This window comes from Ornithorhynchus anatinus, chromosome 12 (assembly GCF_004115215.2).
Source record: "Ornithorhynchus anatinus isolate Pmale09 chromosome 12, mOrnAna1.pri.v4, whole genome shotgun sequence".
Taxonomy (NCBI): domain Eukaryota; kingdom Metazoa; phylum Chordata; class Mammalia; order Monotremata; family Ornithorhynchidae; genus Ornithorhynchus; species Ornithorhynchus anatinus.
In genome coordinates, this window is record NC_041739.1 from 566643 (window position 1) to 591325 (window position 24683).

Genomic DNA, 24683 nt, shown 5'->3' on the forward strand with positions numbered 1-24683 from the left:
CAGCAGGTTCGGGGGGTGGCCCTACACCCCTCGAGTTGAGCTGGAGTGGGCTGCTTTGATCTGTGACTTCCTGCCGGACGTGGCGTTTGAATCCAGTGAATGGCCGTTCACTTCAGCAAGTCGCCAGATCAGGCGGGAGTGCCCAGGGCCCTCGAAGCAGCATGATCTAGTGGAAAGAGCACAGGTCTGAGAGTCAGAGGACCTGGGTTCTAATCCAGACTCCACCATTTACCTGCTTTGTGATTTTGGGCAAGTCAACTTAGCTTCTCTTTGCCTCAGTTCCCCCAGCTGCAAAGAGGGGATTCAAACCTGTTCTCCTTCCTAGACTGAGCCCCTTGTAGGATCTGATTATTGTGTAGCTACCCCAGCACTTAGTACACTGGTCTCTTAGGGGAAGGCATCCTCTGGGCCCACCACGGTCTTGGGACACCTTGGGGGATTGGCTTGGGCCTGCAGGGCTGCTGGATTAGTTGCCAGGAGTAGGGAACCCTCCACACAGAGGGGCTGGGTTCTGGGGGCCCCGCTCTGAGGACTCACTTAGTAGGCCCAGGGCTTTTCAAGATCTCTCTTGGGCCAGAGAAGTTTCCCTATGGCCCACTCCAGAACTTTGGGCCCGGTCCCAGAGAGCTGGAGATCCGAAAGTTTGCCCAGTTGGATCTGGGTTGGCGTGGCCCCGGGAGCAAAACTGGCAAGCGGATGGGGCCCGGTTCCCTGCCTTCCGTGGATGGGGCCACAAAAGGGAGTCCCCAGCTTTGGGCCCCTGTCCCTGAGCCCTTGTCCCCTGGGGTTGGTCTGGGGTAGCCAGCTGACCACCACCAGCTCCTCCCCCCCTGGATCCCACCTTCCTTTCTCCTACTGGAGGAAGCTAGTGGAAAAGGGAAGCAGCATGGCATAGTGGATAGAGCACAGGCCTGTGAGTCAGAAGGTCATGGGTCCTAATCCCCGCTCTACCACTTGTCTGCTCTATGACCTTGGGCAAGTCACTTGACTTCTCTGCGCCTCAGATACCTCATTGGTAAAATGGGGATAGGGACTATGAGCCCTGCATGGGACAGAGACTGTGTCCAACCCAATTTGCTTGTATCCACCCCAGCACTTAGTACAGTGCCTGGCACATAGTAAGCACTTAACAAACACCATCATCATTATTATTATTATTCTGCTCCAAGAGGAGTCAGACCCCATGGGGTTGGGGAAGATTGGGGTGGGAGAGATGTGTACTGCCAGGTATTTAGGGCCTTAGTATCTGGCCTTAGCCTCTTGGAGGTGATTCTAGACCTGCCTTTCCTTGCATAGGGATCCCCAAATGTTTGCAGAGTTCAGTATGTTTCAGTGTCGAATTAAACTGTGTGAAAAAGTCAATGGATGTACCCAAAGATGACACCAGCTTTCATTTGTTGTTCAGCTGTCAGCCAGGAATGTGGGTCATCGTTCCACCAAGAGGCGTATCCCGGTTGTCACCTCAACCCCGGCTGTCACTGCAAATGGAAACCCTCCCTCAAGAAGAGCCGTGTTTGAGCCTGCAGATTCTTCCGCCGTGGATAACGAGGTCCTGCCCTCTTTAACTCCTCGGTCCGCCTCAAGAGGTTCTCGGCCCTTCATTTAGAGAGGAGGGAAATAGAAGAATAGTTTAAAATATGCCCATTTATCCTTAGATGTAGCCATCTCCAGAAACAAAACTTGGCAGCTTTAGAAACATTGGGCAGGGCGGCAAACAGTGTTGTTTCAGGCCAGGTGTTTTCGCACAGACTGGACCGGTTGTCCGGGCTCCTGGGACTTGGGCTCAAGGGGCAGTTGGCTCACTGTTTTGGGAAAGCGGATTTGTTGGCCACTCAGGCTTTCCCTTGTTTCATACATCTTATACCTGCCATCTAATTTTCGCTGTCTTACCGCTCTGCCTGGTTTTTAACAATGGTATGTCTAATACTGTAGAGCAGTTGCCCATCGTGGGCCAGAGCACTTGTTTAAAAAGAGGGAAACGAAAGGCTCTCACTGATTTTAATCTGGTTGTGATGGCCTTTAACAAACTGTTTTTATTTGTGGAGAGTGCATACTTATCTATTTCCTGCTTTAAATTAGTCAGAGAACATCCTTCTTGGTTGCCTGAATCACTTACTTTTGCATTTTTTTCCCTAGCTGTGGTCCGAGATGTGTAGACATGAAATCTTAAGGGAAGAGTTACGCCAGAGACGAAAACAGCTTGAAGCTCTGATGGCTGAACATCAGAGGAGGAGAGAACTAGCAGAAGCCACGTCAGTGGTTGCTGCTTCCATCAGAAGTGAGGGGTCAGAAACCCAGGGAACCCCTCAGCGGAGTAGAAGCGAAAAGTAAGCCGGCGATTCGGAAATGGCCCGATGTCCCGTTTTGGGCTCTTTTGCGGCCTTGTTGGGCCACCCACTGTAGAGAGCACGGCCCCGGGATTCAAGAGTGCTGCCCGGCTCGAGTCCCAGCTCGGTGGGGTGGGGTGGGGCAGGGTTTCTGACCGAAAAGCCTCCCGGGGACATTTCACAAGACGGGCGGGTCCAGCCAGAAAAATCCTGGCTCTTGTGGGCGTGGAACATGGCAACCACGTCGGAGCACTCTATCACGGCAGCGGCACCGGGCTGCGGTCACTTTGGCCATCGGTGTATCCTGCGTGGAACCATGTTTGGCGTGCACTGGCAGGGTGCCGCCCCATTGCCCCACTGGGTAGGGAGATGGAAGCGTGCAAGTGGCACTACTGCAGCCCTGAATGCCGTCCTCCGTGTGCACGCTCAGTCCCAAGGTCTCCCACCCGAGGCTGGTCCGTCCTTCTCGACGTGAGTCTCGGCCACCGTTGTCGTCACCATCCTCTCGTCACTTTAATAGTGATAACAATAATTATAACGGTGGTTTTGTTAAGCACTTGCTATGTGTCAAGCACTGTTCTAAGCGCTGTGGTAGGTACAAGGTAATCATGTAGGACAAAGTCCCTGTTCCACATGGGGCTCCCAGTTTTAATCCCCATTTTACAGATGAGGTAACTGAGACCCAGAGAAGTGAAGAGATTTGCCCAAGGTCACAGCAGACAAGTGGCAGAGCCAGGATTAGAGCCCAGGTCCTTCTGACTCCCAGGCCTGTGCTCTGCCTTGAGAACTTTTTAGAAGTGGAAGTCTGTTTAGAGACTTGGGATTTCTTTTGAGTTGTGGAAGTGAAGCAAGGGAAAACAAGTACAGGGTGGTATGTCTCTATTTGGCACTGCAACGGTTCAAGGTCCAGGCAAGCATGATGAAACTGAAAACGGTTGCGTGTGCAGTTGTAGCCTCTGGCCTGGGTGGAAAATAGTTTGGCTCACTCAGGGGGCAGCCCGATCACCCGACCGTGACTCGGGGCAAGAGCCCGAATACAGTAGCCAAACCCGGCCTCATCTAGTTGTCGTGGGGATCGGAGGAGCTGAAGTCACCCAGCCCAGTGGACTAGAACAATCACTAGAGCTAGGCGGGCTCTCCAATTCCTCCAAGGTAGGCAAGGCGGTAGTTTCGTGGGGCTCCTTGGCGCTGCACCCCCAGAGAGGTCCACCTCCCCTTCTTGCCCCCTTTCCTTTGGCCCCGGAGTTCCTCAGGGGAATCTTTGGAACCCCTGGCTTGAATGGCACCCCCATCTTCAGGCCGGCGCTCCAGGGGACCTTTACCGCGGAAGAGAGCAGCCGGTCTCGGGCCGGGGGCGTCCCTCTCCTTGGCCCCTGAGCCCCTGGCTGGCAAAAAGGATGGTCAGTCCAGCAGGGAGCAGCCAGCAAGGCCTGGCACAAGTTAGCCAAGAGGGTGGGAAGGTGAGAGGTTGGAGCTGCAAGACTGTGCCCGCCCACGATTCCCACTTCTCAGAAACCTCCCGCGGTTGCCCATTCCTCTCGGCATCAAGCAGAAGCTCCTGATCATTGGCTTGAAGACACACAGTTGACTCTCTTTCTTCCCTCCCACCCCCCCGAAACCCTATCCACTCTCTCGTCCCACCATCCGTCAGCTCACACGCTTTGCTCCTCTCCAGCTCGTCTAAACCCAGGCCTCATACTCGTCCCTCTTGCCACTGATCTCTTACTTAAAGCCCTCCCTCTTCAGGTCCGGCAGACTACTGCTCTCCCTATTTTCAAAGCCCCACTGGAATGACCTCCCTGCCAGGCGCCCTTCTCTGATTAATTTCTCATTTCCCCACCTATCAGTTGATCACTTTCACTGCTCTGGCAGCCCTCCTCTACATATCCCTTTTGCCCTCAGTTAACTGTAAGTTCCTTGAGGACAGAATGGATCAGTCAGTAATATTTATTCATATTTCACGTGCTCACGCCTACTTACTGTTTCAGACTCTCCCAAGCACCGACTACAGTGCTCTCCGCACGGTCAGCACCCGGTCAGTTCTGTTGATTATTGTTTAAGAGCTGTGGTTCGGGCCTCGAACATATTTGAAAGTAATTAAGGACTCTCCTCGGTGTCAGTAGAACAGTGGCAACCTGGGGAGGTTCCCCACAGTGTGTGCTCGACGAAGAAGACCGAGGAGAAGACAGCTACCTTTCCGATGGAATCGTTCGGGGGGCAGTGGCGGCCGACGAAGAAGAGGAGGAGGAAGAGGAGGAAGGGGACGACCAAGAGACCAGTTCTAATGAGAACTTCTCCGTGCACCCTCGCCAAAGTCTGAGTCGAAGTCCGTATGAACCGAAGGGAAATAAAGACAGGTAAGCGCTAGCGTCTCATTCGGGAGTTTAAACTGAGTGTGAAATTGGGATGGAGCAACCCTCCAAAGCCCCAGAGCCGGGAATGTTGTGGAGGGGTTGGGCCCTCTCGGGCTCGCTGGGATGAGGACTGGGGATGGTGATTTCCCGCAGACCCAGCGTCTGAAGGGCACGGCGGTTCGAGACCTGGGCATTTTCTGTCGTCTGGGTGTCGGGAGGCAGAAACCAGCCTCTCTGTGGCCCCCACACCAAAGAAGGATGTGGCTGTCTCCATGCGTTCCCCAGAGCTCTGGGGGGGTGACAGGAGCGAGACATTGCAGAGCTACCTGGAAGTGTGAACGCGTGTGGGGAGAGAGCCCATGGGCCCTGCTGCTCGGAGGCGAGGCTGGAGGCTAGGGCCCCTCACCCTCAGAGCCCATGAGCTTCACTGGTCTCAGAATGATGAATTTTGGCCACTCTCTGGATTCGGTATTACCCGTATTTGTCAGCGGGACAACCAATGCCCTGTACAGAAGGCTCTGAGCAGTTTTGTCAGGTCTGATTTCAGACTCGATCAGAACTGCTGTATTCATTTATTATGATAAATGCTAATAACTGTGGTATATGTAAAGCACTTATTACATGCCAAGTACTGTACTAAGCATTGGGGTAAGTCCCAGATAGGGGCTCAGTCTGAAGGAGAGGGAGAGAGGAATCGAATGCCCGATTTACAAGTGAGGAAACTGAAGCCTGGAGAAGTGAAGTGACGTGGCCACGAGTCCCTGGGCGAGCCCAAATGGGAACTCCTAGGTCTCTGTTTCTGAGTGGCCAGATTCCGATGAGTATTTTTGCTAAAGGTCGGTGTCGTCATTGTTGGCGTTTTCGTTGACTCATCTCAATCAATCAATTGTATTTGAGTGGTTTTTGTGAGCAGAACACTGTACTAAGAGCTCTTCCATTCACCTCACGTTGCTAAAGTCCTCCTCTTCGTCTCCATCCAAACCGCTACCACACTGATCTAAGCACCCATTCTGTCCCACCGTGACTTTCGCATCGGCGTCTTTGCTGACCTCCCTGCCTCCTGTCTCTTTCCACTCCAGTCCACACTTCACGCTGCTGCCCGGATCATTTTTCTAAAACAACCCTTCAGTCCACATTTCCCCTCTCCTCAAGAACCTGCAGTTGTCACCTCTGCATCAAAGAGAAACTCCTTACCATCGCCTTTAAAGCACTCAATCACCTTGCTGCCTCCTAACTTACCGTACTGATTTTTTTTTACTATAACGCAGCCCGCTCACTTTGCTTCTCTAATGCCATCCTACTCGCTGTATCTTGAGCTCGCCTATCTCACCACTGACCCCTTGCCCACATCATCCCTCCATCCTGAAACTCCCTCCCTCCTTCATATCCGACAGATCACTACTCTCCCCGTCTTCAAAGCCTCGTTACAGTCATAACCCTTCCGAGAGCTCTTCCTTGACTAAGCGCTCATTTCCCTATCCCGTTCTGCTGTCCCTTGCACTTGGATCCATACTCTTTATTCACCCCACAAGCCCCAGAGCAGTTGCATACATACCTGTATTCATTTAAATGTCTGCCTCTGTCTTCAGACTGCTAGCTCTTCTAACTCTGTTGTAAGGTACTCGCCCAAGGGTTCAGTACAGTGCTCTGCGCACAGTAAGGCTCTCCATCGATTGGTTGATCAGGGCCATGCCCCAAAGTCAAACACCTGATCTTTTTCTCAGGATCGTGGGAAAGAGCGGAGGGAAGTCAGGCAACGTCTCCCAGAATCCGGGGGTTTCCCGGACTGGACTGCAAATGCCAGAACGCCGGCATCCGGATGTGTCAGTCCGAGTATTTGAGTCAGACCCAGGCCGCCGGGGGTCCGTGCGGGGTGGGGGGGCGGGTAGGCGGCTGGATGGTCACAGAGATGGCAGCAGCAGGCCACGCCGGGTGGGACAGCTCCAATTCCGTGTCGCTTGGATGTTTTTCTAGAGCCGGCCGGCCAACCTACAGAAACGTAGGCTATGTACTAGGAGTCGGAGTCAGAGTTACTAGTCAGTGTGGTGGTGGTTGCTGAGCAGCTCTTGTGAGAGAGAACAGACAGACCCCTTCCCCTGGCCGTAAGGAGTGCATGCTGTAGCCAGAGAGATGTACCTAGAAATAACGGATCTCTGTATGTCTGCCCGGGGGCAGAGAACGGGCAGAAATACCGAAATGCAGTGACGCCGCAGGCGTGAATCGGGTTGGGTGCCCAGCTCCCCGCTGGAGACAGACTTACTGAGATTTCTCTGGGAAGAAGCTTCTGTGAAAACTTCTCTCCACACCCAGCTGGGGAAAGTTCTCGCAGCTCAGCCAAGTCTTCCCCCTCTCCGCAGGTGGAAGAAGAGCCGCCCGCTTTCCGCGGAGGGCAACCTCCGGCCCGTGGCCAAGGCCCGGCAGCAGAACATCAGCATGCGGCGGCAGGAAAATGTACGTTGGATGTCCGAACTGTCTCACGTGGAAGAGAAGGAGCAGTGGCAAGAGCAGATCAACCAGCTGAAGAAGCAACTGGACTTTAGCGTCAGCATCTGTCAGACTCTAATGCAAGACCAACAGGTAGGCGCTCCGGGGTCCGGCTTCACGGGCTGCTGGCTGGGGTTGCCTCAGGAGTCGGCCCAGGTTTCTTCTGACCGTCTGATCGTTCTTCTGCAGACCCTGTCCTGCCTGCTCCAGACGCTCCTCACGGGTCCCTACAGCGTCATGCCCAGCAATGTCGCGTCTCCGCAAGTCCATCTGATCATGCACCAGTTGAACCAATGCTACTGTCAGCTCACGTGGCAGCAGAGTAATGTTCAGAGGTACCCGGTGGAGAGAGGAGGATGGGCGCGGCAGGGGCGGTACGACGGGGGCACTGAGGCAGGAGGAGGTTGAGCGACAGTCTAATCAGATCGGTGGGCTTGGTTCAGAGCCTACTGTGTGCCAAACGCTGGACTCGGCTCTGGGGGTAGGCACGAGATCGTCAGATCGGACGCCGTCCCCGTCCCTCGTTGGGCTTGTAGTCTAAGGGGGAGGGAGAACGGCTATCAAATTCCCAGTGTACAGAATAACGATACTGAGACCCAGAGAAGTGAAATGGCTTGCTCATAGTCACACAGCAAGTAAGTGGAGGGGCCGGGGCTAGACTTAGGACTCGCAAGTCTGCGTGCTTTTCACCAAGCCACGTGACTTCCTTGGTCCGGGAGGGGCAGGGGTGGGGCCAGATGGCCTTAAAGCTCGAGGTCGGGTGTTTCTGAGCGACCCGAGCCACTGGGAGACATCTCGGAGAGGAATCAAGGGTCCACAGGATATGTCAATGGGAGTGGACAGAATTCCACTTCCACTTAATTCCACTTAAGAGAAGTAGCGTGGCTCAATGGAAAGAGCCTGGGCTTTGGAGTCGGATCATGAGGTCGAATCCCAGCTCTGCCACTTGTGTGACTGTGGGCAAGTCACTTAACTTCTCTGTGCCTCAGTTACCTCCTCTGTAAAATGGGGATTAAGACTGTGAGCCCCACGTGGGACAACCTGATTCCCCTGTGTCTACCCCAGCGCTTAGAACAGTGCTCTGCTAATTTGGAAACTGGGGAGGAGGCAGTGAGGTGGGAATGGCCAGTCTGGGGCATCTGGCGGGAGCTGTGACCCTGGGAATGGATGGGGACGGGCGGATCCTGCAGACAGACGGCTGCGGCAGGTTTGACGCAGTGAACTGGGCTGGAGGCCGAGACCCAGACCGAGACTCAGGCTAGGTGGAAGACCTCAGTCGGGCCCCGTCCAGCTCGACTGCTTTGACACCCAACACCTGGAACCCCCTTGAATCCGTTCTCTGTCCTTTTGAAAGGCTGAAGCAGATGCTCAGCGATCTCATGCGCCAACAAGACGAGCACCCGGAAAAGCCCCGCAGAAAGGAGAGGGGCAGCGCCCCACCCCCGCCTTCTCCCAGTCTGTTTTGTCCGTTGGGCTTCCCGTCCCAGCCAATGAATCTCTTTCCTATGCCCGGCTTCGCCGCCTGTTCCCCTTTCGCCCCGGGTAGGTATCCGGCCATCCAGAGGCCAGGGGATCTGGATGGGGCAAGCGCTCTGGGTGCTCTGTGGGCTCCAGGTTTGCTTTTGAGGTTGGGGAGCAGGGGTCCACCCTTCGGCTGTGGAAACGATGGAGGACCGAGGGGGGGCTCCCATGCTGGATTAAAACAGGACTGCTGGTTCCTTCTGCATTTGGTCCTGGGCCTGAAAATCCCATCACTTTGTAGGTAGGTACCACTCCATTTATCTGGCAGCTTTACACGCCTCCTGCGGTCTGAGAATTACCACCAGTCCCTAGGCGGGAGATGGCGCCTGGGACTGCCAGCTTTAAGTCTCAGGGGTGATCACAGGTTTCCCCCTAGAGACTTACCTATCTCCACCATTCCCGTCAAGCACCCTGGTACGTTCCAGAGAGCTGCCTGCAGGACTCAGTAGTCCCGGTTCTGCCTGCTGGGCGTTCTGTCACACAGCCTGCTGGGCTCTTCTCTCCCCTCCTCTTCCGTCCCTTCACCCCTACCCTCCTCTGGCTAAGCAGGCACAGCCTGCCTCAGTCTCTGACTCTCTGGGACGTGACCCTGGGCCCCTGGACCGTTCGGCTTTCACCGTTCACTCTTGTTTCAATGAAACGCCTCTCTGAAACGGGCTCCAACTCCAACGGATAGCAGTAGTGGTGTTGATGGGGGTGGGGAGAGACTTCAAGCCTCCACCTCACCCTCTGGAAATGCCAGGAGAGCTCTTGAGCTTTTTGGCGTTTGGGGACTCCGCACCCTGGATTAGTATCTACCAGAGGTGCCTGCCGAGGCCCAGCTGGGCCTGGGAGATGGCAGGGACCCCAACAGCCGCCCTGCTGCCAGTCCTCCAGAATGGTGCTGTTGGAGGGGGTGTTGACCCCTTTTCCCCCACCCTCAGCACCCGCCCGTCCTAACTAAACCCCTCTCAGGATCTCCCTCCCGTTCCCGAAGATGGAAGGGAAGGGCTGGTTGAAGATGTGGCCAGGAATGAGTGGGATCTCATTTCCAACCTTTCTCAATGAGCCATCTTGGTTGGCTGGCTCCATCACACAGGCAGGCCTACTCAGTTTTGTGTCTGAAGTATCACTTAGTGATGGTAAAAAAAATTAAAAAATCATTGCCTAATTTCATGTTTTGGGAGCAGAGAAAAGGTCTCATTAAGTTCTTGATGTTTGATTCGTTCTCCACAGGTATGAATTTCAACCCTGTATTTCCCTCCAATGTGGGTGACTTTCCCCAAAACACTTCTCCCCACAACGGACAGCAGTCCTCATCAGGTCAAGACACTTCTGGAAAAACGGAGCACGTGGCATTCCCGAAGCCTTTTGAAAGCAATTCTTCTTTAGGAGCCGAGAAGCAGAGGTACCCGTTTTTCCTCAGCAGAGCGGGTCTGACTGACTTGTGTGAGCGGTCCTCCTGGTGCTGCCACTGTCTGCAGCACCAGATGTGGGAGTGGTGGGTAGAGAGTGGACTGGATATACTAGTTTCTGGTGCACAGGTCCATCCGAGCCCCATGGGCCACTGCGGTGACGGGTGGGAGTGTCCGAGGCCTGTACCTGCTGTTAATTCTGGCCCCGGAGGCTCCCCCGGTCCAATCTGCAGTAGTCCTGAGGACCCGGTTGGCTTGGGGGCCCTGGGAGGGAGGGGTTGGGGGCCAAGACGCGACCAAGCCAATCCCAGGGACCCCGAGAACGGGGTCTTCAACAGGATTCCTCCAGCAGCTGGTCAGTGCTGTCAGGAGAACACCCATCTCAAAGCCCAGCTGGCCCAGGCCGGGGCGCCGGGTCCCTCCATTGGGAAAGTGGCGTTCCGAGGTGAAACCACCTGACCGGATGGGAAATCCTCCGATCGGCTCGACTTTACTAGCTGGGTCTTCTTTCCCGTGGCTTCCCGGTCCAGACGCCTTCTGTTCCGTCCATCGAGAACTTCAGCTCTGGTTCCCTAGTTTACAGTAAGGGACCGCCCCGTTAGGGTAAAACCCGTCCCTCCCTTGCTCCACTCAGGAACACCAAGCCGCCGGAGGAGGAAGCGGATCCTCCCAGGCCGGCGGGGTTGGCGGCTGACCAGGAAGGCGGGATGGACACCCAGCCCCCTGTCAAGTCCGGGTTCGCCGTAGCCGTTCGGAAGATGGCCTCCAACCGGAAAAGCCAGCTAGACACCAGCAGGAGACGCCGGCACTGGGACGAAGAGTCTCTGGAGAGCTTCAGCAGCATGCCCGACCCCATGGACCCCACCACTGTCACGAAAACCTTCCGGACCCGGAAAGCGGCGGCCCGGGCCAGCCTGGCGGCCAGGGAGAAGACCCCAAAGCCCAAGAGCAGGAAGAGGGCTTCCGCCCAGCCGAAGAACAAAGAGGAGAATTCTGGTAGGTCACGGAGTCGCCGGAGATTTGGTCCACTGGAGAAATTGGCCGGGCTCCTGAAAGTTTGGCGAGGTCTCACCTTGGAGAAAAAGCCGAAGTGGTGGGATTAAAAAAAAAAATTGAAAAGAATTCAATCACTTTGCAAAAACTTAGATCTTCCACAAGCAAAAAGGTGGCCTGAAATATCTGTGCTGTTGCTGCTGTGCTACAATTAAGTGATGGGGGGACAGAGAGGGGTCTGTCTTTACAGCTTGCCTGTTGTGCCCTCTGTTTGTCGTCATCCTCCTCCTCCTGCCCCTCCTCCCTTCCGTATTTATTGAGCACTTATCCTGTGCAGACTGCACTCTACTAAGTGCTTGGCGGAGTACAATACAACAGAGTTAGTAGGCAGCATCCTTGCCCACAGGCACTTATACTCTAGACAGGGAATTACCGATAGGGGAAATGGCAGGGTGTAAGGGGCTGCGGATGGGGTAACTGACTGTCAAGTGCTAGGGAGGTATAGATCTAAGTGCCGAGGAGGCTCAGAGGGGAGAAGGAAGGAATGGGGAAAATGAGGGCTTAAGGAAGGCACCTTGAAGGAAATGTGATTTTTTTTAGGAGGGCTTTGTAGGTGATGTGAGCAGTGGTCTGTTAGATATGAAGGGGAAGGGAATTCCAGGCCAGAGGGAGACCGTGGGCAAGGGGTCAGAGGTGAGATAGACAAGATTGAGGTACAGTAAAGTAAGTTGGCGTTAGAGGACCAGCGTGTGCGAGCTTCAAGCACTTGATATTCACCCCACTCTCAGCCCCATACCTCATATACATAGCCATAATTTATTTTAATGTCCAACCCCCAAACCCCAGTCCATAAGTCCCTGGTGGGCAGGGAGCATGTCTACCACTCTGTTGTATTGTACTTTCAAAAGTGCTTAGTACAGCGCTCAGCATCCGGTAAGCGCTTACTGAATACCATTGAAACCAAGGTCAGATCTTCTCCGATTAAATCTTCTTTTCCCCGGCTCGCTCTCCCTTCTGCATCATCTCTGCCCTTGGATCTGTGACCTTTGGACATAGGATATTTACCCGACTCCCAACCCCACTGCACCTCTGTACGTATCTTTATATATTATAAATCATTTATTCACATTAATGTCCGTCTCCCCCTCTGGATTGTAAGCTCATTACGAGCAGGGAACACGTTTGCTAGGTCTGTTGTATTGTACTCTCCTAAGTGCATAGTACAGTGCTCCGCACACAGATTACCCTTGATTAACTGATACTGATGACTGAGTTGTAGTAGATCAGTGAGGCAAAATAAGAAGGGGCGAGCTGATTCAGTGCCTTAACGCCAGTGCTTAGAGGAGTTTCTGCTTGGGGAAGTGGATGGACAACCACTGGTGTTTCTTGAGGAGTGGGCGAATGTAGACTGAATGGTTTTTTTAGATTAACGAACTAGGCAACAGAGAAAAGCCAGCACTGGAACTGGGAGCGACGGAAGGCAAGGAGGTAGATCAGCGAGGAGGCTGACACAGTAGTCAGAGTGGGATAAAAGAACTTGGATCGGCGTGATAGTGTGGCTGGAGAAGAAAGGGCAGCTTCTAGAGATGGCTCGGAGGTAGAACTGACAGGATTTAGTGACACACTGACAATGCGTGTTGAATGGGAGAGATGAGTCGAGGATCACCGAAGGTGTTCATTTGTTTCGAGAATGGTATAAATGTGGCTACGGTACGGTTCTTTCCTTAGTTATTCCTTCAAGTCTTTCCAAACCCCTTCTTTTTTCTAAGGCTATGAAAGTGCCAGTTTGTCCAGTACGTGCGAACCTTGCAGGAGTAGGAATTGGAATTCCGGCCAGCCTGAGGAGCTTGGGCCAGCGCAAGTGCTCAGTGGGAAGAACCCCGAGCAACTGGAGGGGACCACCCCAGACACACGCTCCACGGAAATATCCTCAGGTGGGTGCCTTGTGGAGATGCTTCCTATAACTTCTGAAGCCACATAAAAATCCCATTGTATCCAGAATCCTCTGGAAAGCCATCTGTTGGAGTGTGCAGTTCTGATGTGGAAGTTGCTCTCAAGACTTCAGTGTTAGGCTACTTTACAAATTTGGAAAATGGTACTTCCCAGCCAGAGGCAGGTCCTCCCTCTTGAGGCAATGGCCTTGGGTGTTATGTGTCAAAATGTCCTTTACAGTAATAAAGAGAGAGACAGATACTGCCTCACACTGTTTCCCTCTCTATTCTCTCTCTTTTTCTCCCTCTCTGAATTGTTGAATTCCAGAAATGGTGCAAAAACTGCTCAGCAGCAGCCTCGGACCCAGGAGAACTGGCTGGCGGCCCAGTTGGGTACCAGCTCTGGTTCATAATGATGGAGAGCTGGACGCTCACCTTCCCGAATATTGGCTAATTTCAAAAATCGGACAAGTCTCATTTTGTATTTTTTCATTGTTGCTGTAGCAGAAATGACTACGTCTGTTTTTATTAAAAAAAAAAATGGGGCTAGATAGTTTTCATTTTTTCCCCTAAAATTGTTCTCCCGTACTTGCCTTTCCATTTGCAAATTGTTCCTGAGGGTGCTCATATGTCTTGGATTGAATTCTCCTTTCAAGTCCTTTTTCTGTGAACCCTTTCTTGTGGATGTTTTCAGCTGACGGAGTTGGACCAGCTGAACTTTTCTGCTTCTCTGTTGATGGGTGGGGTGGGTGGGCTGGGCTTGGGAGAAGGGACCCAAGCTGCACATTGTGACCACAATTATTCTGTTCCCCGTTGTGTGCGTGTGTGTGTCTGTCCTCCCCCTCCTCTCCTCTCCCCACCCCACAGCCCAGGTTAGGAGAGTCCTGCCGTCATCGCCGCCCCCGGCTAACAGAACTGCATGCACCGACGCGCCAGGTAATGCGCTCGCTGCATAGTTTTTTTTAAATCAGCGTTTGTCCTCATGCTCTTGGGGAGCATTGCTTGACTTGTGCTTGCAAGTTAAAAATGACAAGAAAGTTCATTTTATTGGTAGATTCCCCCAGGGGACATGGTAGCAGGCCTGGGCGAGGCAACCCCCGTGTGCTCCCTAACCCCACCCCCTCTCCGCTACTCCTCCCAGGGGGTCGGTGGTTCTGATAACTAACCCATATCTGTGCTGCAGTAGTCCACTTGACTATTAAGTACCTACATGAACTAAATTAGAGAATTAACTTAAGAACAAAACAGTCTGTGTAGTGCGTGAGGAATCCCAGTGCTTAGTACAGAGCTTGGCACATAGGAAGCACTTAAAGAACACAAGTATGATGATGACGACGACTCATTTGGTAAAGTTAGCTGCCTTTTTCACACCCAGTGTCGTGAACATATTTGTAACGTTCGTTCATTCGTTCATTCAGTCATATTTATTGAGCTTTCACTCTATGCAGAACATTGTACTAAGTGCTTGGGCGAGTACAGTACAACAATAAAAAGTCACATTCCCTGCCCACAATCACCTTACAGTCTAGAGGAAGGGAGACGGTCATCAACGCAAATAAATAAATTACAGATATGTAGAGGAGTGCGGGGGGACCGGGACAGGTGAAGAGCAAAGGGAGCAAGTCAAAATGAAGCAGAAGGGAGTGGGAGATGAGGAAAAGTGGGGCTTGGGCTGGGAAGGCCTCTTGGAGGAGATGGGCCTTCACTAAGGCTTCGAAGTGGGGAAGAGTAATTGTCGGATTTGAGGAGGGAGGGCATTCCAAGCCAGAGGCAAGATGAGGGCTAAGGGGTCGGCGGTGAGGTGGAGGCACAGGGAGAAGGTTAGCACTCGAGGAGTGAAGTGTGTGTGTCGGCTGGGTTGGAGGAGAGAAGGAGGAGGTGAGGAAAGGAGTCAAGGTGGTGGAGTGCTTTTTTCAAGCCATTGGTGAGTTTTATGAGGAGCAGGGTGACATTGTCCTGAACACTTCTGTAGAAAAATCATCCAGGCAGCAGGGTGAAGTATGGACTGGAGTGGGGAGAGACAGGAGGCTGGGAGGTCAGCAAGGGGGCTGATAGAGTAATGTAGGCGGAATAGGATGATGATTGTATTAACGTGGTAAGGGTGTGGATGGAGAGGAAAGGTGGATTTTAGCGATGTTAACATTGCCACTAAGGGCACTTTACCCACTGTGACGACTTCCCAGGCTGCCTGGTACGGTTGCAGTGACTTTGCTATTTGGGGAATGTGCAGAGCCCAAAAGAAAGTTTTTCAGCATAAAGTGCAGGTGACCGAGAAGCCCGGAGGATGCTGAGGGGAGCGATGTGATCTTCCCTGCCCCTCAGTCAATCGGTGGTATTTACTGAGCACTTACTGTGGGCAGAGCATGGATTGAGCGCTTGGTAGCATTCAGTATAACAGTATAACACGTTCCCTGACTACTAGGAGTGCCATCGTCCATCTGAGACCCCTCCTGAAAGAGCTGGGTTGGTCCTCTTGGACCTGGATATTAGCTATGCACATGGCTTCGGGGTTGCCCGGCGGCATGAACTGGTCCCCTGCTGTGCAAAACCGTTGTGTGACTGGAGGCTTCCACATTGGACTGTAGTGGGGCTCCCCATCCCGGTGAGAACATCCCACCACCCCCTACTCCCCCGTCACGAGACTGGGCAGCCTCCCTTGGCCCCGGCTCCCGAGAAGCCCGTTACCACGTGGAAGACTCACGAATACCGTTCAGTAGAGGTTTAATTAGCAGGTATGTGTGTGGCAGTTATTGCCAGAATAAATGAAGAACTTAGCAGAATTCTTAGTTGTGTTTTTTTTTTAGGTTTTATTTCCGGGTTGTAAAACTGAACTGGATCCCCTCTGGGTTAAGAGGTAGTGAGAGTGGTGGTAAGAGCTGAGAGAATGGGGCAGGACAGTCGGGCTCGTGATGAGGGGCTGGGGAGAAGGGAAGATAGAGTAGGGTGCGGCCGGGACCCCCCCTCCGCCCTCCCCTCAGCACCCCCGCCCCCGGCCCCACCACCTGGCCCTCTGAGCCGCCCCGGGATATTTGCCTGGCAGGACTCTATTCCCGCTGCTTCCTATTCTGAGTCCTAGCATGACTGTGGGATGATTGTGTCATTTCTAACTGTAGTTGTGGAAGAATCATTTTGCAAAGGGATTGGGTACTGGGGTGGGCAGCAAGATCTTCTCGTAAGCAGATGCCTAGCCCGGCCGGGATCCCTGGGATCACGGCTGCAGGCTCTTGTGTTCCGGGAGGGTTTTGAATCATCCCGCTGATTCTACCCCTTTCCCTCTTCCCCTCCTCTTTCCCTTGCCTTATATCAACCCCCCTGAGTCCTCCAATATCTGATGGGCAGACAGACAGCCCCTCTTTCTTATCGCCGTGGCTCCCCCAACTTGAGGGGTTGCCAGCTTTCTCTTAGGGCTTTCCTGTCCAGCACGCGCCTCCCTGGCCTTCGGGGCCTTGCCTGGTGTTCCCGGGAAGCCGGCAGTTGGCCCGAATGGGGCGAGGCCTGGCCTCCCTCCCAGCGCCTGCTGAGAAGCAGTGTGGCCTAGTGGAAGGAGCCCGGGCCTGGGAGTCAGAGGACCTGGGTTCTCATCCTGGGTCCACTGGTTAGTTGCCTGCTGTGTGACCTTGGGCAAGCTGCCTAACTTCTCTGTGCCCCAGTTTCCTCATCTATAAAATGGGGGTTTCAATTCCTGTTCACACTCCTACTTAGACTGTGAGTTCCAAATGGGACAGGTACTGTGTCCGACCTGATCATCTTCTATCTACCCCAGTACTTAGTATAGTGCTTGGCAAATAGGAAGCGCTTAACAAATGCCACAATTATTATTATTATTATTATTGTTGTTGCTATTATTACTCTGCACTCATTGATCCCAGAGCTGAGAGGATACCACCCTCTGGCCTAGAATTGGGGCTTTAACATTTACTAGGATTTTAAACACCCATCACTCAACTTTCAGAGTTTCGGTTCTAAATTCAAACTGAAATCAATGAGTCCGTCAGGCAGTGGTGTTTACTGAGTGCCTGCGCTGTGCAAAGCACTGGACTTAAGCACTTGGGGGAGAGTATGATACACGAGAGTTGGTAGACCCGATTCCTGCACTCAAGGAGTTTTCAGGCTAGTGGGAGAGACAGACATCGAAAGAAATGACAGATAAATGGCAGAATGTAAGGAAATGTTACATAGGTGCTGTGGAGCTGGGAGTGAGGTGTCTCTCCAAGTTCTTAAGGGTGACGAGGGGTGGGGAAAGAAAGTGCTTAAGGGGTACAGACTCAGGTGCATAGGCGACATAAAAGGGGGGGGTGGGAACTGAGTTAATCGGGGAAGGCCTCTTGGAGGAGGTTCGGTTTTAGGAGGGTTTCGAAGGTGGGGAGAGTTGTGGTCTGTCGGATATGAAAGGGGAGAGAGTTCCAGGCCAGACTGAGAATGTGAGCAAGGGGCCGGTCGTGTTATAGATGAGATTGCGGTAGAGTGAGTAGACCGGCATTGAAAGAGTGAAGTGTGTGGGCTGACTTATAGTGAGAGATTGGTAAGGTAGCAGAGGCGAGCTGATTGAGTGCCTTAAAACCAGTGGTAAGGAATCAGTTAATCATTGGTATTTATTTAGCCTTTATAGTATGCAGGGCACTCTACTAAGTGCTTGGGAAAATACATGGTAAGAGAGTTGGTAGATGCAGTCCCTGCCCATAAGGAGCTTACAGGCATTTCAGTTTGATGCGAAAGTGGACGTACTGGTCACATGGGACTATGAATGGTTCTCCCTGGAAGCTCTGAGCCCATTTTCTACATTCCCCTTTGCCTCCTGATGGATCGTTTTCTTTACTTCACTAAGGAGGCAGAATTCAGTTTAGGTTTCCTTCCCCCTCTCCACTCCAAAAGAGTTGATACCTTCTCCCACTTAGGGCCGGACTTCTGTGTGGATGACGCCATCTGTTTCTTTGCGGCCTCTCCGGGAGGGCTGGCTGGGGGGACCCTGAACTGTGAAGGAGACCCTGAACTGTGATAAACAATATTCATCTCCATGGGGATGTTTTTCCCCTGAAAGAGGAAGGGCTGGTTACACAGAGTTCCAGGATCATATTTCCTCTATTTTCAATTTACTGAATCTCAGTATTGGTTTTTTTTCCCCCCAAATCAACCTATTAGGTGGCTAGGGGATTGGCGGAAAGTCAACCACGTCCAAGAGTTTGCTTAGGAAAATTGATGCTAATGTGAGTATTAAGTAGCCTGGAAACCACTAAGGGTTTCAGGAGTTTTGATTCCCTGCTTCTTAATGTCTTCCAGAAACCGGTAGTGATTTTTCTATGTTTGAGGCTCTGCGGGACACCATTTATTCTGAAGTAGCGTCACTAATTTCCCAAAACGAATCTCGACCGCATTTCCTCATTGAACTTTTCCATGAGCTTCAGCTTCTCGACACCGACTACCTAAGACAGCGGGCTTTGTACGCCCTGCAGGTATCTGGAACAGTCAGTCATCCTTCCGGGCCCTTGGCTGCATTTCCTCTGGCTACACTCTCCTTGATCCCTCTAAACTGAACCCTGTTCCATTTTACTGCTGCATTTTGCTTTTGGGCATTGCAAGCCAATTTCAGCTGCACATCTTTCATTAGCTCTCCTCGGTTTCTGGACCCAGTGTTTAGAGGGAGCTATAGAGAGAGGATGAGAGTGAGTAGAAAGAGTGTGAGTGAAGTACAACACGTTGGTCCTAATGGCCGCCCACGGCTCAAATGGTAAAGGTGCCATGCTGGCCGTCGTGCTCAGGATAAGGGAGTGCCACTGTCCGGCTGCCCTTGCTGCCCCTTGCCTAACCAGGCATGGGGAGGACCCTAGGCCCTGCAACAGCAGCCCCCAAAAAGTGGCCGCACAGGGAGGACCCCAGGCCCCCCTGAGAGTGGCCGGCAGCCAGCGAGCCGTGGGACCGGCGGCCGCTTCCGGGTGGCAGCCGCTCCCCCGTCCACTTCCCCCGTGTCCTCCCCGATGACTGAGCTGAGCGGACAAGGAGCTGCCCCCCCCAGCCCTACCTGATGTAGGACCAATGAGCCAAGGTTTTGGAGTCATGGACCACTTTCCTCTAGGCCACCCCACGTCTTTCCAAAACCTCCTGGAGCTCGTAACGCACACATCATTGACCACTTCCTTCCTTGTCTAGGATGTGGTGACCCGACATGTCTCCAAGAGCCGTGACAGAGCAGCGGAAGGGGCCAAAGCCCTGAATTCCACAACGTGGACGGCCTCCAATTCAGAACTTACTCCCAGCGAGAGCCTTGCTACTACTGATGAGGTGAGCGGTTTCCTCCCCGCCTGCAGAGAGCCCCAGTGGGGCATGCCGCTCCCAGCGGGGCGGGTCCCGGAAAGGGTGCCCTCGAAACAAGGCAGGTTAACAAAGCCCGGGGAGGTGGCGTTTCACCGTGGATTTTCCTCCCTGGGATGAGGCCCGCAGGTTGCCAGGAAGGAGGAAGGGGGCTACACTTGTGCCGGAGGGTGGGCAGATGGACGGACAGACACCCGGGCTGGACGGTGTACGGACTGCAGTGAAAAGAGTGTTACATGGTTTATGCTGGGTCACTGAGGGAGTCAGGATGGAGAGGAGAGAGTCCGGGGTGTGATATGGTCCACGTTGAGTCACTGAGGGAGCGTCGGGTAGTGGGTGGTCCGTGCTGGGTCACTGGGGGAGAGTCAGGGGTTGGGTGGTTCATCCCTATCCATGAGGGAGGGGAACCAGCACCCATTCCCTTCCGGTGACCTAGTGCTGGAGACCGGTGCTGATTTAGAATGGCATCGCTCCGAACCTGATGTTGTTCTAGTCTAGGGTGCTACAGCCTCGTTAACCTCACTGGCTCCTTCCAGCCACCCAGGTCACAACCCTTCCTGGGAGCTCTCCTGACCACACAGGCCCTCTCTTCCAGTGGCCAGAAATCAGAAGCTCTCACTCTGTAGAGTAGGGCTTAGGTGGTGCCAGGAAGGATTTCAGATCTGATGGAGGAGGATGTGGAGGAAAGTGTGACCAGCTGTTGAGACAGTTTCCCGGAGGGAAAGGCCGTGTCCCCTCTCTTACAGGTGCAGTGCCGTCTGTCAATCCCGGGGTCACAGGAAACCCTGCTCAGAGGGGTCACTTCGGCAACAATTTTGCATCCCCGTGCAGGCCACCAGCTGCCCCGGCATGGGTATTCAGGCAGGGCAGGGGCTTTTAGCCGTGGTAGTCACCTGCTGCCTGCCCATGTCATGTGGTTGGTACCTCTCACGTTGTTCTTCTAGGAGACATTCGCCAAGACTTTGAATGGAGAAGAATGCCCCGACTGTGAGTCGAACAAGGCCGACAATGCCAGCTCCCTGTCCGTGTCTTCCAATTTTGAACCTTTTGCAACTGAAGATCTGGGTAAGTGGGGATCCCGACCGAAAGCCTCGTGCTGGAGAGGTTGAGAGATTGAGGTGCCATCGTACCTGGACAGGATTTCTCGGCGCAGCCGGGCCCGGGGCTCAGGTCGTAGCACTTTTTGGGGGCCTGTATAGATTCCCTTCATTTGGCTCGTAGAGAGCCAGCCTAAACCTTCCAAGATTCGGAGAGTGTTTCTGTTCCCAACCCAGGCAACACTGTGATTCACTTAGATCAAGCCTTGGCCAAGATGAAGGAGTACGAGCCGGTCAAGGTAGAGGCTGAAAGTCACCTCGCCTCGGGTGGGGATTTTCCGGGTGCCGCTGTCGCCGCCGTCGCCGCCGCCACCTCAGCAGGTAACCTCGGTCGCCGGGGCTCGAGGCCGTCCTCGTCTTTGGCATCCAGCCGCTCGCCCCAGTGCTTAGCCTTGCTCCTCTCCTCTGCCACTACAGCTCAACCTGCACATTCATCCCCCTCAAGCCGGTCTACTCACTGTGTTTCATTCTGGCCTCTCTTGGTGTCTACCTCTTGCTTCCACCCTCCCTTCTACCTGGAATTTCCTCTCCCCTCAGGGCCCCGTTCTCCCCATCTTCAAGGCCCTTCTGGAATCCCATCTCCCCCAGGAGGCTTTCCCTTATTAACGGCTCACCTCCCCACTCTGGCACTTCAGCAGTCCACGTCATCTGTGTTCCCTGCTGTAGCGCTTATGTGCATGCAGATACACCCTACTGCTTCTTATCTGGAATTAACTTTAGGTCTGTCTCCCTTGCTGCGCCGTCAGCTCCTCGAGGCCAGGGATCATGTCCGCTCACTCTGTTGTACTCTCCCGAGCACTCAGTTCAGTGCTCTATTGGGAGTGAATGTTCAATAAGTACTATCCTTAGTGATCGATTCATTGCAGAAGGTTGTGAACCAAACGAGAGGCAGAAGAAGGTTAAAGTGAGATGAGGGGGACAGAGAGGTGGGGGCTGAGAGACAACCCCTCCAGGGTACGTGCAGGTCGAATGGGCGGTGGCAGTGGCGAAAGGGACCGTTGGTGATGTTCTGTGTGAGAGGGCCAGGCTGGCTGAGTTCCGCCACATCTGGGCTCGTAGCTGGGTCGGGACCACGGTGTCTCTGGACCCTGGGTCTGGGAGAGGGTCGGGAAGGGGTCCCATATCCAGCCCTTTCTGCTCCCCCAAGGAAGGCCCTAGGTTGAGGGGTACTGCCACAAAATGTGGGGCTCCTGGGGCCCTTGAGCACACGTCCTGAGCCCGCCCTGTGTCTTAGTGGGCTTTGGGAGAAGTTCAGATGCTGAAAGCGGCAACAAAAGTGCAGGCCAAGCGGAGTGCTCGCCTGGTCCAGAGCTCAGTGCTACCACCTGAAGGGGCAGGGGTAGGGGAAGACTAGGATGGCACAGGCCTTCCATAGCACCGTGGCTCTCCTAGCCACATTTGTGCTCCCTGACGAGTTTCCCGTCAGCGTATGGATGCGGAGGCACGCCAGACCCTCCTGTTCAGGGAGGATTTATTTTCTTTCCGTCCTCCTTTCCTCATTCCAAGTGGAAACTCCAAATGTCAACGCCCAGCGGGCCCAAGAGCCGGCAAGGGAAGCATCTGCTGCTCCAGGTCCTCGGATTGACACTCAGCAGCTCGACCGGCAGATTAAAGCCATCATGAGAGAGGTGATCCCCTTCCTAAAGGTAGGTCGTGTGTGTGATTGTGTGTGTGCACGCCCATATGTGGGGTGAGTCCATGTGAGAGGGCAGGTGAGCAGCAACCAAGGAAGGCCACTTGGTTGTCAGACGAAGTTGTGTGGACCTGCCAGCACAAGTCACAGGGAACAGATTGGGGAACACAGTTGTCTCGCCACTGAGAAGAGCAGTTTGGAGGGCACCGGAGATAAAGTCCCGGAGCAGGGGCCGGGCAGCAGGCCACCGGGTGGGCTCAGTGGACAGATGGAGCAAAGGGGGACGGGATCAGTGGTGCGCTCAGGGTCTGGCCGAAGAGCTGAAGTGGGGTCATCTTGCTTGGACCTGAGCTAGTGCAGTGACCGGGGAAGCGGCTCATGCTTCTCTAGGAGGCAGATGGGGAGCGGCCTTGGATGCCTGGATTTCTTTCTGGCTTCCACCCTGTGATTAGGGTTTGACCGGGGACCCTCTGAGTGGGGACTGTTGAACCTAGTGAAAGGGCAGCGAGAGTTGCGGGGGACCGGTGAGCAGTGAAGCCCCACGGCTTCCAGAAAGAAAATGACCTTCCAGTGGAATCGAGCGGCGGCCGGAACCTAGCGGTCAGGGCGCTGCCGAGGGTAGAGAGGAGCCGATTGCAGCGGTCACCAGGAAGCCAGGCAGGAGCAGGCCACGGGGAGGGTGTTTTGGGGGCATTGCTGGGCCTCAGGGCTGCGTCTCTTCTCGCCTCTGTCTCCTCCCCGCCGTCACCGCCGCTGAGGTGTACTGCCTCTGGGCCCTTTCTCCGGTCCCTTTTACTCAGAGATAGGGGTGCCGGTTTGGTGGGCTGGGTAGGGGTTGCTTTTGAAATATCTGCATTTCAGTGATCCATGTCCTCCTTTTTGTCTGTCGACAGAGGTCACTGAGACTCTGCATGGGCCACTTAGCCCAAGGCCCTATAGGTCCGAGCAAGCCTCAAGCAGCCAAACTTACGGTTGAACCCAGGGATGGCTCAGGGCCATGCCATCTCCACGTTCATCCCAGGCGGGCCTAAATCACTCCCATGCACAGACCCCTTTGGGATTCGGGGGACTAAAAAAAAAAATAAAAAATTAGGTATTTGTTAAGCGCTTACTATGTGCAAAGCACTGTTCTAAGCGCTGGGGTGCATACGCAGTAATCAGGTTGTCCCACATTAGGCTCATGGTCTTAATCCCCATTTTACAGATGAGGTCACTGAGGCACAGAGAAGTTAAGTGACTTGCCCAAAGTCACACAGCTGATAAGTGGCAGTGCCGGGATTAGAACCCATGACCTCTGCCTCCCAAGCCCATGCTGTTTGTTTCCACTAAGCCATGCTGCTTCTCTAGACTAGCCTCTCTCTGCAGACTGGGAAGGGAATTCTCATCCCCATTTTGTTTCAAGCTTCGGGAGCAGAGTTGGAGGAGAAGGAAGGTAAAGAAGAGGAGGAGGGCTGCTGGTAACCCACACTGACTCCTGGCAGGCCATAAGAAACCTACAGATTTTGAGTTTTCAGACTGGAGTAACGAATCCTTCTTTCAAAGACAGAGAAAAGACCTCTTCTGACCAAAGACTGAAATTGGAGTATCTAGTAAGGGAGTCTCATTTCTGCGTGCTTGGGCTTTTCCAGGAACACATGGATGAAGTCTGCTCCTGTCAGCTCTTGACTTCAGTCAGGCGCATGGTTCTGACCCTGACCCAGCAGCACGACGAGAGCAAAGAGTTTGTCAAATTTTTTCATAAACAACTCGGAAGTATATTACTGGTGAGCATATAATGTTGGTATTTGTTAAGTGCTTACAATGTGCAGAGCACTGTCCTAAGCGCTGGGGTAGACACAGGGGAATCAGGTTGTCCCACGTGGGGCTCACAGTCTTCATCCCCATTTTACAGATGAGGTAACTGAGGCACAGAGAAGTGAAGTGACTTGCCCAAGGTCACACAGCAGACAAGTGGCAGAGCTGGGATTCGAACTCATGACCTCTGACTCCAAAGCCCATGCTCTTTCCACTGAGCCACACTGCTTCTCATGAGCATGTGCTTTTGGCTTTGGGAATTCTGTGCGGCTCTCAACCGGCCACCGTGTCCCCCCCCCCCGATATCTCTCCCCCTGCCTGTTCTTTTCTCAACCCTCTCTCTGAATCAGTAGTTGTACACTTCAATTCCGTCAGTTCCCCCAAAAGCCCACGGTTCTCTCTCAGCCCCCCAGCGCTGCGGGTGCCCAGGCTCTCAGGCCTCCAGCCAGTTGTGTTGGTGGGTGAGCCCTTCCCAGAGCTGCGGCTAGTTCGGAGAGGCACTTTCCAGGTCCTGGAGCTCCCATCCTTGGCTCTGGCTCAGAAGTCTCCTCCACGGACCTTTTCTTCTTGGTGAGACCCAATTCTCCCATTTGGCCAATGCTGAAGCTGAGCATTCAAGAGGCTTCCAGGTCAGGGGTTGGGTAGAATTTTTAAGCACATATCTCAATTCTCCTGTCATTAGGACTATCTGGTCTATAGGAATGGCTTCCAACTATACATCAGGTTGAAAAAGAAAACATTCTATGGAGAATAAACCCAAATTAGTCCTGAACCTGCCATCACAAGCTCATTCAGTCAGTCGTGTTTACTGAGCGCTTACTATGCAACTCCGGTGGTGAAGAGAGAATG

General features: G+C 53.6%; 1 protein-coding gene across 7 annotated transcripts in view; it reads left to right on the forward strand.

The window, feature by feature from the left end:
- Positions 1 to 24683, forward strand: part of PCM1 (pericentriolar material 1) — a 77911-nt gene that overhangs the window by 39141 nt on the left and 14087 nt on the right. For 3 of the 7 annotated variants that reach the window (XM_029076935.2, XM_029076934.2, XM_029076941.2), the window contains 16 exons: positions 1406 to 1549; positions 2137 to 2327; positions 4448 to 4684; positions 7039 to 7258; positions 7355 to 7500; positions 8520 to 8707; positions 9902 to 10073; positions 10715 to 11076; positions 12843 to 13007; positions 13872 to 13940; positions 18282 to 18454; positions 19149 to 19280; positions 20255 to 20375; positions 20585 to 20728; positions 21914 to 22053; positions 23669 to 23803. In XM_029076935.2, the coding sequence (XP_028932768.1) occupies positions 1406 to 1549; positions 2137 to 2327; positions 4448 to 4684; positions 7039 to 7258; positions 7355 to 7500; positions 8520 to 8707; positions 9902 to 10073; positions 10715 to 11076; positions 12843 to 13007; positions 13872 to 13940; positions 18282 to 18454; positions 19149 to 19280; positions 20255 to 20375; positions 20585 to 20728; positions 21914 to 22053; positions 23669 to 23803 (2739 nt within the window). The remainder of the gene's footprint in view (positions 1 to 1405; positions 1550 to 2136; positions 2328 to 4447; positions 4685 to 7038; positions 7259 to 7354; positions 7501 to 8519; positions 8708 to 9901; positions 10074 to 10714; positions 11077 to 12842; positions 13008 to 13871; positions 13941 to 18281; positions 18455 to 19148; positions 19281 to 20254; positions 20376 to 20584; positions 20729 to 21913; positions 22054 to 23668; positions 23804 to 24683) is intronic. The other 4 variants (XM_029076937.2, XM_029076938.2, XM_029076940.2 and 1 more) reach the window with 4 other exon arrangements.